Source organism: Loxodonta africana, chromosome 1 (genome assembly GCF_030014295.1).
Source record: "Loxodonta africana isolate mLoxAfr1 chromosome 1, mLoxAfr1.hap2, whole genome shotgun sequence".
Classification (NCBI taxonomy): domain Eukaryota; kingdom Metazoa; phylum Chordata; class Mammalia; order Proboscidea; family Elephantidae; genus Loxodonta; species Loxodonta africana.
The window spans coordinates 101,182,173-101,194,611 of NC_087342.1; the positions used below are offsets into that span (position 1 = coordinate 101,182,173).

The window sequence follows — 12,439 nt, forward strand, 5'->3', positions numbered from 1 at the left end:
GTGTGAGGATGAGGTCATACCACGGAGAGTGAGGGATCTTCCTGGAGAAGGCAGACCTTTAGTAGAACATCAGGGCACCCGGCAGGGCCTGATATGAGCCTCAATGAGCCTCCCCTCAGCACGAGGGACTGAGGTCACAAGCAGCCCAGGCAAGACTCCTAAGGAGACTCTCCCCCTTAGCTGCCCTCACAGAATACCTACCTCACACCAGAAGGTGCATAGGGAAAGCCCTGACCTGGAAAGAGGGCAGGCACCTTCATAACTCACAGTCTATCAGTAGCCCTTCACACAGTCCTTCCATACTAGGGCCTGCTATAAGTGCTTTACATATGGATACTTATCCTCACGACAACCCATGAGGTCAGCACTTTTACTGTCCTCCCATTTTACAGATGAGGAAACTAAGGCCCAGAGTTGCTCAGTGACTTTTCCAGGCTCGTACAGCTAGTAAATAGCAGACCCAGGAATCAATCCAGGAGTCTGGCTCAGAGTTGGTGTGTTTAATCGCTACACCAGGCTTCCTTGTATGTGTGTATGTGTGTATGTGTGTGTCTGGGCATTGGAGACAGGTGAATGTCCTGCTGGCTAGGCAGGACAATTAGTTGTCTGCCCTCTTCCTAGATGGAAAAACATGAGCTCTGCAGTCTGATGGTTCTGCTTGCAGACAGCCTGACTGATTGTGTGAGCTCGGGTTAGCTTCCCAGACCTCTCTGAGCCTCAGTTTGTTCATCTGGGAGATGGGATACAGAGCTGGGTGACAGGGGTATTGGGTGGATTGTAATTCCTCAAGAAACGGTAGCTGTGATTTTTCTCCCACCATATCCCTCCTCAGCTCCCCCGCTCTCCCCCCGTCCCCCACGCACACTTTCTGTGGCTCCTGAAGGTTTGGGACCAGTGGTTGGCCAGCCTTTTCCAGGCCTCTAGACCCTTTTTTTTAGACCCCAGGGAGCCAGGCACAGGACAGGGCCCATCACTCAGCATGAAGCCGCCCCCAGCTCTGCCTGCCGCTTGCGGCTCCATCCATCACCTTTAATTTTATTTGAGCAGGAAATAGGTCTTGGTGGTGCCCGTTTATGAGCGAACATGATTTTATTGCTTTCTCTGTGAAGATAACAGCCCCTGCACAGGCCCCCTGCCAGCCTCTGCCCCCCCTACTCTCCCTACCCCCTGCCTTGCTCACCAGGCTAATTTACTCCCTTTTTGACGCTCAGAATCACCGATACTGCCTCCTTCTCCCCTCTGTCTGAGTTAGGGACCCGCAGAGACGCCCACCACGAGCTCCAGCGGCATAATTACTATCTCTGGCCTGTCTTGGCCACTCCCCTTGGCAGAGGCTGGACCTGGGGCTTCCCTGACCCACACCCAGGGCAAGTGGGAGCAGGCGGGGGCAGTTTCGCAGTTTTCTTGGTCTAGTCAAGGGAGTAGCCTGTGGAGAAACTTCATAGTGTGTGTCGGGGAGGGGCAGAAAGAAGGGGGTTTTATCAGGTGGGGCCCCGGCAGAAAACACACTCAGCTGGGATTTTGAAGGGAAATTAATGGAGGGGCCACTTACAGAGTCTGAACAGGGTTAAGGGGCCTGAAATGTAAAGCACCCAGGGACTCCAACAGTGGAAAGCCCTACCATCCCCAGACCTGAGAAGCAAGGGGCAGGAACGGGGTTTCAGGGGCCCCCATGAGGCCTGGAACCATGACCGAGAGGCCACCCAGCAAGACTGTGACCACAGAGGGGCAAAGCCACTGCCAGAAGCTCAGGACCAAGACAGGGAGGGAGCAGGGGAGAAATACCCCAGCCTCTCTCTCCTCCCACCCTCCTATCTCCTGTTGGTGCTTCCTGTTGGCCAAACCCAGTAGAGGGTAGGGAGCCCATATGATGTTGTCCACAGGAGTCAGCCTCCTGGGATGCAGAGCAAGGCAGAGGAGTAAGAGATTAGAAAAAGAATTAAATTAAAAACATTTACTGGCCCCCATGCTGGGTTTGTGACAGGCACTAGGGATGCCAAGATGATGTTAGGGGGGTGTCTGTGTGTGTCCATGTGTATGTGTGTGTGTTTTGGGGAGGAGGGGCACCCCCCACCGTAGTAATGAATGGGTCAGCAGCCCAGGCAGTCTTTGAGAAGTGGTAGGTCATGAAATGCTAAGTCCGGTTCTACCTGCAACCAGCTGTGGAAACTTGGGCAGCTCACTTCACCTCCCTGGGCCTCAGTTTCCTCATCTGTAAAATGGGAACCATAATGACTTCCCAGGTCTGTGGTGGAGGGAGGACAGAGTCACCTCTTCTGCCTGGGGTGTGGCATCAGGAAGGTTTCCAGGGAGAGGTGATATTGGATTGGGCCTGAAAGGACAGACAGATGGAGAAGGGGGAAGGAGGACCTTCCAGAAGGGACATCCAAGCAGCGTTGGGGATAGGGCCAGGTGTCAAGCTTCAGGGCTACGCAATATCCCAGGGCCTCCAGCCAGGCTCTTGAAGCCTGGCTTGTGTATTCAGAAGTTGAGACTCAGGATTATGTCAAGAGGGCCGGAGCAGATGAGCCAGGGAAAGAAGGTTTTCAAAGGAAATGCCTCATGTAAACAAGATTTCCAAGGAGAAGATTCGAGTGGCTGCAGAGAGCCTATTGACTGCCTAAGGGCCCTTCAGCAGCCTCGTTTACCCACAAACAGCTGATGTGCTCATCACAAATCATTCCAGCCTCATTAGCTGCACCCCCTCCTGATCCATACCTGTTTGTTAACTTAGTTCTAATTATATGAGAGTCGTAAAATGCTTTTAAAATCACCTGTCACTCACAATTCTTGGAAACTCTGACAGATGCCTCCCCTGAGTGATGTTGAGCTGGGAGCTTTTACCACAGGCCAGGGTTGCCAAGGGGAGATGCAGACGCAGAGGAGTTCTGGGCTGAGGTAAGGTCATAAGCTCCATCTCCAGCTGCAGTGAAGAAGCGCCCCTTTGAGAAATCGGGGTGGAGGAAGCACCAGGGACTCCATGATAGCCACATATTGAAGGCTTACTATGCACCAGGTACCTCTTACCACAGATCTGGGAAGGCATTATGGTTGCCATTTTACAGATGAGGAAACTGAGGCCCAGGGGAGGTGGCGTGAGCTGCCCAAGGTTCCACAGCTAGTGAGGGCAGAACCAGCAATTGAACTTAAGTCTGTGTAGTCAGAACCAAAGCTGCCTCTCCTGGGCCATGATGCTATACGTTATCCCCACCCTACTGTGAGCCCCCACCCCACCACTTTCTAACTGTGAGACCTCTCTGAGTCTGTAAAATGGGAGCCCAGTAACCCTTGCTGGCTGCCCTTGTTGCCAGGGTGCAGGAGCTAATGGATTCATGAGCAGCTCTTCACAGCCCTGAGTGCCCACACCCATGTGAAACGGTGGCTGTTAGCTTGATTACAGGCGCCGCTCGGCAGTTTCCAGGAGAGGAAGTGTTTAATTAGGGGTTTTATTTCCAGCACGAGGGTCTGACTTAATAAAATATCCTTGGGCCTTCTGGCATTTGGCCACTTCCCTGTGTTGGCAAGACCCAGCCAAGCCCCCAGCTGTGATTTACCAACTCCTTTCCAGGCCAGATCATCACTTGTCTGTCAGTTTGTTATACTGTGGTGGTGTGTGCATTGCTGTGATGCTGAAAGCTATGCCACCGGTGTTTCAAAATCAGCAGGATCACTCAAGGTAGACAGGTTTCAGTGGCGCTTCCAAACTAAGACAGACTGGGAAGAAGGACCTGGCGATATGCTTCTAAAAAAATTGGCCAGTGAAAACCTCATGAATAGTCATGGAACATCATCTGATATAGTGCCAGAAGATGAGCCCCTAAAGTTGGAAGGCACTCAAAATACAACTGGGGAAGAGCTTCCCCCTCAAAGTAGAGTTGACTTTAACGATGTAGATGGGTTAAATCTTTCGGGACCTTCATTTGCTGATGTGGCACAACTCATAATGAGAAGAAACAGCTGCAAACATCCATTAGTAGTTGGGACGTGGAATGTAAGAAGTATGAATCTAGGAAGATTGGAAGTTGTCAAAAATGAAATGATGGAAGATCAATATCCTAAGTATTAGTGAACTGAAGTAGACTGATACTGGCCGTTTTGAATCGGACAATCATATGGTCTCCTATGGCAGGAATGACAAATTAAAGAAGAACAATGTCATATTCATCGTCAAAAAGAACATTTCAAGACCTAGCCTGAAATACAATGCTGTCAGTGATAATATCCAAACGCCTACAAGGAAGACCAGTTAATACGATGATTATTCAAATTTACACACCAACTACTAATGCCAAAGAGGAAGAAATTGAAGATTTTTTACCAACTTTTGCAGTCTGAAATTGATCAAACATGCAATCAAGATGCATTGATAATTACTGGTGATTGGAACGCAAAAGTTGTAAACAAAGAGGATCAGTAGTTGGAAAATATGGCCTGGGTGATAGAAACAATGTTAAAGATTGCATGATAGAATTTTGCAAGACCAGTGACCTATTCATGGGAAATACCTTTTTTCAGCAACACAAACGGCAACCGTACACGTGGACCTTGCCAGATGGAATACACAAGAATCAAATCAACTACATCTGTAGAAAGAGACGATGGAGAAGCTCAATATCATCAGTCAGAATAAGGCCAAGGGCTGACTGTGGAACAGACCATCAATTGCTCATATTCAAGTTCAAGGTGAAGCTAAAGAAAATCAAAACAAGTCCAATGAGAACCAAAATACAACCTGAGTATATCCACCTGAATTTGGAGACCATCTCTAGAATAGATTTGATGCACTGAAAACTAATAATCAAAGAACAAACAAGTTGTGGGATGACATCAAGGACATCATGCATGAAGAAAGCAAAATGTCGTTAAAAAACAGGAACCATCCCCGAAGACAACTCATCACACATGAAAGGGACTGGACAGTGGGTGGGTGAGAGATGCTGATGAAGAGTGAGCTAATTATATCAAGTGGTCACTTGAGACTGTGTTGGCATCACCTGTCTGGAGGGGGGATGGGAGGATAGAGAGAGTTGGAAGCTGGCAAGGTTGTCACGAAAGGAGAGACTGGGAGGGCTGACTCATTAGGGGGAAAGCGAGTGGGAGTACCGACTAAGGTGTATATAAACTTATATGTGACAGTCTGACTTGATTTGTAAACGTTCACTTGAAGCTCAATAAAAGTTAATAAAAAAAAAAAAAAAGAAAGAAAAGACCAAAATGGATGTCAGAAGAGACTCTGAAACTTGCTCTTGAATGCAGAGTAGCTGAAGCAAATGGAAGAAATAATGAAGTAAAAGCTGAACGGAAGATTTCAAGGGGTGGCTCGAGAAGACAAAGTATTACAATGACAAGTACAAAGACCTGGATTTAGAAAACCAAAAGGGAAGAACACTTTTGGCATTTCTCAAGCTGAAAGAACTGAAGAGAAAATTCAAGACCTGAGTTGCAATACTGAAGGATCCTACAGGGAATATATTGAACAATGCAGGGAGCATCAAAAGAAGATGCAAGGAATACACAGAGTCACTGTACCAAAAATAATTGGTCAATGTTCAACTATTTCAGGAGGTAGCATATGATCAAGAACCGATGGTACTGAAGGAAGAAGTCCAAGCTACACTGAAGGAACTCGCAAAAAACAAGACTCCAGGAATGGACAGAACACCAGTTGAGATGTTCCAACAAACGGATGCAGGACTGGAAGTGCTCGCTCATCTATGCCAAGAAATTTGGAAAACAGCTGCCTGACCAACCGACTGGAAGAGATCTGTATTTCTGCCTATTCCAAAGAAAGGTGATCAAATAGAAATCAGAAATTATTGAACGATGTCATTAATATCACACACAAGTAAAATTTTGCTGAAGATAATTCAGAAGCAATTGCAGCAATACATCAACGGGAAACTGCCAGAAATTCAAGCTGGATTCAGAAAAGGACGTGGAACCAGGGATATCATTGCTGATGTCAGATGGATCCTGGCTGAAAGAATACCAGAAAAATGTATGCCTGTGTTTTATTGACTATGCAAAGCCATTCGACTGTGTGGATCATAACAAATTATGTTTAACATTACAAAGACTGAAAATTCCAGAACACTTAATTGTGCTCATGTGGAACCTGTACATAGACCAAGAGGCAATCATTCGAACAGAACAAGGGGATACTGCGTGGTTTAAAGTCAGGAAAGGTGTGCATCAGGGTTGTATCCCTTCACCATATTTATTCAGTCCATATGCTGAGCAAATAATCTGAGAAACTGGGCTATATGAAGAAGAATGCCGCATATGGATTGGAGGAACACTCATTATGAACCTGCGATATGCACATGACACAACCTTGCTTGCAGAAAGGGAAGAAGATTTGAAGCACTTACTGATAAAGACCACAGCCTTCTGTATGGATTACTCCTCAATGTAAAGAAAACAAAAATCCTCACAACTAGACCAATAAGCTCTATTGTGACAAACGGAAAATGCTGAAGTTGTCAAAGATTTTATTTTACTTGGATTCACAGTCAATGCCCATGGAAGCAGCAATCAAGAAACCAAATGACACATTGCATTGGGCGAATCTGCTACAAAAGACCTCTTTAAAGTGTTAGAAAGCAAAGATCTCATTTTGAGGACTAAGGCACACCTGTCCCAGACCATGGTATTTACAGTTGCCTGATTTGCATCTGAAAGATGGACAATGAATAAGGAAGACTGAAGAAGCATTGATGCCTTTGAAATATGATGTTGCTGAAGAATATTGACTATACCATTGACTTAGTTATCTAGTGCTGCTATTACAGAAATACCACAAGTGGGTGGCTTTAACAAACAGAAGTTTATTCTCTCACAGTCTAGTAGGCTAGAAGTCTGAATTCAGGGCGCCAGCTCCACGTGAAGGCTTTCTTCTCTCTGTGGGCTCTGGGGGAATGTCCTTGTCATCCATCTTCCCTGGTTGAGGAGTTTCTCAGTGCAATGACCCTGGGTCCAAATGACACACTATTTTCCTAGCTCTTATTTCTTGGAAGAGCTAGATGGTCTTCCAAGAAACCATCTAGGAGGTCCCCATGTCTCTCTGCTCACTTCTGTCTTTTATATCTCAAAAGAGGTTGACTTAAGATACAACCCAATCTTTTTTTTTTTTTTTTAATTGGGCTTTAGATGAAAGTTCACAGCTCAAGTTAATTTCTCATACAAAAATTTGCACACATATTGTTACGTGACCCTAGTTGCAATCCCTATAATGTGACAACACACATTCACCTTTCCACTCCAGGTTTCCCCTGTCTATTCATCCAGCTCCTGTCCCTTTCTGCCTTCTCATCCCACCTCCAGACAGGAGCTGTCCATTTAGTTTCGTGTGTCTACTTGAACTAAGAAGCACACTCTTCATGAGTATTACTTTATGTTTTATAGTCCAATTTAATCTTTGTCTGAAGAGTTGGCTTGGGAATGGTTTTAGTTCTGGGTTAACAGAGAGTTCGGGGGCCATATCTTCTGGGGTTCGTCTAGTCTCAGTCAGATCATTAAGTCTGGTCTTTTCACTAAAATTTCAGTTCTGCACCCCATTTTTCTCCTGCTGCATCAGGGACTCTCTGTTGCATTCCCTGTCAGATTGGTCATTGGTGGTATCCAGGCACCATCTAGTTCTTCTAGTTTCAGGCTGATGGAGTCTCTGATTTATGTGGCCGTTTTGTCTCTTGGGCTAATATTTTCCTTATGTCTTTGGTGTTCTTCATTCTCCTTTGCTCCATATGGGTTGAGACCAATTGATGCATCTTAGATGACCATTTGCAAGCTTTTAAGACCTCAGACACCACTCACCAAAGTGGGATGCAGAACATTTTCTTAATAAACTTTGCTGTGCCAGTTGACCTAGATGTCTCCCAAAACCATGGTCCCCAGACCCCAGCCCCTGCTACTCTGTCCCTTGAAGTGTTTGATTGTGCTCCTGAAACTTATTAGCTTTTGGTTTAGTCCAGTGACACAACCTAATCTTGTAGATTGAGTCCTGCCTCATTAACATTAACATAACTGCCTCTAATTCTGCTCATTAACATCATAGAGGTAGGATTTACAACACATAGGAAAATCACATCAGATGACAAAATAGTGGACAATCACACAATACTGGGAATCATGGCCTAGCCAAGTTGGCAGATATTTTTGGGGAACATAATTTAATTCATGACAACCATGGACTGCCAGAAGAATGAACAAATCTGTCTTGGATGAAGTACAGCGAGCGTGCTCCTTGGAAATACGAATGGTGAGACTTTGTCTCATGTACTTTGGACATATTATCAGGAGGGACCAGTCCCTAGAGGACATAATGCTTGGTAAAATAGAGGATCAGTGAAAAAGAGGAAGCCTCTCAATGAGATGGCTTGACACAGAGGCTGCAACAGTGGGCTCAAACTTAGCAACAATTGTGAGGATGGTACAGGGCTGGTCAGTTTTTTGTTCTGTTGTACATAGGGTTGCTATGAGCTGGAATCGACTTGAGGGCACCTAATAAACAACAACAACCCTGGGCAGATAAAGCTGGGCTGATAAGCAGAGCTGTGCCTGGACACCCCCCATACCTGCCACTGCCCCAGTCAAGATGAGTGTCTGGGGACCATGGTCCTAGCCAGGAACCAGCCCTGGCTTTTAATATTGAGCATGCTAGTGAAAGATAATTGACAGAATGCACAGAGATCTGTAATAGCAGCACTAGATAACTAAGACAATGGTATATTCAATGGACACAATGATCCCTGACACTGTGCCAGTAGTGCGCACATCTGTGCACACACCAACTCGCCGTCCCCCACCCCCCTCCCCCCTGCTGGCTCTGAACAGAGTGCCCAGGAAGGACCCTCTGGGAGGGGACTGAATGTATGGAAACCCAAGTCCAGTGGAAGCACAGAGGAGAAATGGCACATGGCCACTGTTGACTGATAGCGCTGGGTTTTTCTGTTTAGTTTTGGCCTCTGAAATCAGAGAACCAGGAGTTTGAACCCTGACTCTTTACTTCTTCTACTTCCTGGCTGGATAATGTTAGGAAAGTCACTTGGCCTCTAAGAGGTTTTTTCATGTGTATAATGGGGTTAACCTTGCCTACCTTGTAAGGTAACAGGCATATAGCAGGTGCTCAGAAACCAAGTCTATGAAGACACAGCCTACAGAGAGGGCATATGAGGGGCAGGTAGGAAGGGAACCAGCAATTATGGAGTACCTACTGTATGTCAGGAGTTCCTGGGTGGTGCAAACAGTTAAGCACTTGACTACTAACCAAAAGGTTAGTGGTTCAAACCCATCCAGAAGTGCCTGGAAGAAAGGCCTGGCGATCTGCTTCCGAAAGGCCACAGCCTTAAAGATCCTATGGAGGATAGTTCTACTCATGGGTTGCCATGAGTCAGAATAGAGCCGACTCAACAGCAACGGTTTTTGTTTGTTAACTGTATGTCAGGTCCAGTGCCAGCTGTGGGAAGTGGGTGTTATTAGTGTCACACTGCTGGGGGCTGAGTCCTGGGTCAGTTGAGAGTTAGATGGTCTGCATTTACCACACCCTGAGACTTCATCACCATGTCCTCCTCTTTCTCCCCTTTCTCCTAGCAAAATGCGCCACCAGAGGAAACTTTGACATCCATCTCATTCCCCCATGGAGTCAGCCAGCCCCCAGATCACTTCTCTGGGGGTGTCTATAGCCAAAGACAGGCTTTTCCTCATATCAGAAGACCTGACCTCTGGTGAAGAATTTCAGGCATCCACACAGCAGATAAGAGAGGCATTTGCGGCCCAAGGGGACCTTCAAGATGCTAAAACCAAACCATGAGCCACCCTTCCCTGCTTTTGTATATGCCTGATTTTGTACATACATGTATCAGAGGGGCATTGGGACAGGTCCTCCCACCTACTCTTCTCATTGCTGCGAGTCCCATCATAAGACTTTCAGGTTTTGTGTCTCTTCCTGGTCAAGTCTCTTTTAAAATGCAGGTTCTTCCAGAATGAGTAATGCTGAAAGCTAATTCACCCACTTCGTTACCAGGTCATTTTTGTCTCCTGGAGAGGGACTGGCACAGGGTTTGTGTTTTAGCTACCTTGGGCTGCTGTAACAAAATACCACAAAGTGAGTGGTTTAAAGAACAAAATTTTGTTGTCTTGTGGTTCTGGAGGGTAGGAGTCTGAATTCAGGGCATCAGCAAAGCCATGCTCCCTCATTTCTATCTAGGGGAAGATCCTTCCTTGTTTCCTCCAACTTCTGGTAGCCCCAGGCGTCTCTTGGCATTTCCAGCTTGTAGATCTGTCTTCCCAGGTAATCTTCACAGGCGCATTCCCCTTGTGTGTCTCTGTCTCCGTGTCTGGTTTTCTCTTTTATAAGACACTGCTAGGTTGTATTAGGACCCAGCCTACCCCAGTATGACCTTATTAAATTAACTGATAGCATCTTCAAAGAGAGAACTTCTTTCCAGGTAAGATCATATTCACAGGTACAGGAGTTAGGACTTCAACATATCTCTTTGAGGGGTACATTTCAATCCATAACAATTTGGTTATGAAAGGGAGAGGGGAAGGAGAAGAAAAAGCAGGAGGCTGTGTTGGATGTTGGGGATCAGTGTTAAGGAAGAAGCGTTGACTGAGGGGTGCTAGAGAAAGTCAAGGTATGACTGGACCCTGCAGTAAAGCTCTGGCCTGTGTCGTAACAGTGGTGGGCGGGACCTCAGCTTTAGGGTCTATAAAATACAGCCCCTGTACAGGATGACTGCTGCCCTTCCTGGGCCCTTGAGGGGTAGGCCCTTGGGCTGGCACTCACCCTCTCAGCTGCTAATGAGTGTCTTCCCACCACTGAGACACTGTTCTTACTGCTCTCTCTCCGTCTGAAAACTTAGGACTACCACTACTACCCAGGGCCTTGGCAGCTTCTCTGTTCTCCCTCGTGCTTGGCCCACAGCTAGGGAAGCTGGTTTTCAAAATCTTCTAGCCGAATTCTTTCCTGGCTCCAGCTTCCCTCCTTGATGCCCTAGTACTCCCCCAGTTTGTCCAGTTCTGCTGACCCTGGTGTCTGCCTGAGTTCTCCTTCAGGGAGGTAATGAGGTATTTTCTTCCAGATGAAGCTAAGTACCTTTTTCCCTCTCTCAGCCTCACATCAAACCTGGGGCCACAAGCCACCTGCTTCTCTAGATGGGTGAGAGTGGGGCATGGTGAGGGGGCTATCTCAGCCCAGATACGCAGATCTGATGTGAATGGGTACAGGCAGGCGCCCCACCCCCGGCCCTGCTGGGCCTGTGTTTGATCTCTGTTCATTTGCGTTCATGCTATTCCTTTTTGAGGATGTTTTTGTTTTTTTCTCTGGGAGAATATTGATTCCCTGAAGCCTGGGACGACTGTGCCTCACCCCTCAGACTGGAAGTTCCCTGAGAGCACAGACTGGGTAGCCCCCCTCAGACTGGGATTCCTTGAGGAGAAGGGCTGTATCTGCCCCTCAGACTGGGGCCCCTGAGGGCAGGGCTGTGTCTCCCCCTCAGACTCGGGCTCCCTGAAGGCAAGACTGTGTCTCCCCTCACAGTGGGGCTTCCTGAAGGCAGGACTGTGTCTCCCCCTCAGTCTGGGGCTCCCTGAGGGCAGGGCTTTGTGCCCCTCAGACTGGGGCTCCCTGAGGGCAGGATTGTGTCTCTCCTCACAGTGGGGCTTCCTGAAGGCAGGACTGTGTCTCCCCATCAGACTGAGGGCTGCCTCCCTTCCTTTCTGTCAGGAGCTCAATGTCAGCTTTGTTCCCAAGGTCTGTCCTGTGTGAGGAATGTGGCAAGGACATGGGTACTGAGTCCTGAAAATCAAATCAGAAATGGCATCGGGTGGCTGTGGGGCAGAGAGGGCTACTGCTGGTCAGCACCAGACCTTGTCGACCAACATGTGGTTTGAGGCTGGAGGCAGGGACATAGAAATGGCTAGACTTGTATCATTTCAAAGGCGTAGATTCATCAAGCTGCATCCCAGGGTGGCTGAGAGGAAAGACTAAGGATGAGGCTGAGCAGCCCCCCAGCTTAGTGACATCCTTTCCTGTTTCTGGGCCAGTGGGGCATACGGCAGGGGCAGAAGTGCACGTATGTGTGTGTTTAGAGAGTAGGAGGGTATTACTAATTCAGAGGGGTCAGCTTTGGGGAACAGCAGTGAGCATCTGGCAGCGGAGTGGGTGCCGAGCCCAGGCCAAGGCTCAGCTCCCCGGTCTCCTCACCCCCAGTGTTGCAGGGCCATGTGTACCGGTTCTGCACAGCTGAGGGCCTGTGGCTGCACAAGGACAACTCCAGCTTGCCCTGGAGGGACCTGTCGGAGTGCGAGGAGTCCAAGCGAGGGGAGAAAGTGAGTTGAGGAGGGGGTCTGATCCAGGGAGCGGGTTGCACAGGTCCCACCTTCAGCCAAACAGAAACCCAGGGCTTCTGGCGGGCCCATCTGTGGTCATCTCATCCAT

At 47.7% G+C, this 12,439-nt stretch overlaps 1 protein-coding gene across 5 annotated transcripts in view; it reads left to right on the forward strand.

Moving 5' to 3' along the window:
- GLP1R (glucagon like peptide 1 receptor) overlaps positions 1-12,439 on the forward strand; it is a 47,677-nt gene that overhangs the window by 12,171 nt on the left and 23,067 nt on the right. For all 5 annotated transcript variants that reach the window (XR_010322044.1, XR_010322045.1, XM_064285496.1 and 2 more), the window contains exon 4: positions 12,212-12,330. Coding sequence is in view for 3 of the 5 variants with exons in the window: in XM_064285496.1 (XP_064141566.1) it covers positions 12,212-12,330 (119 nt within the window). In the remaining 2 variants the exon portion in view is untranslated. The remainder of the gene's footprint in view (positions 1-12,211; positions 12,331-12,439) is intronic.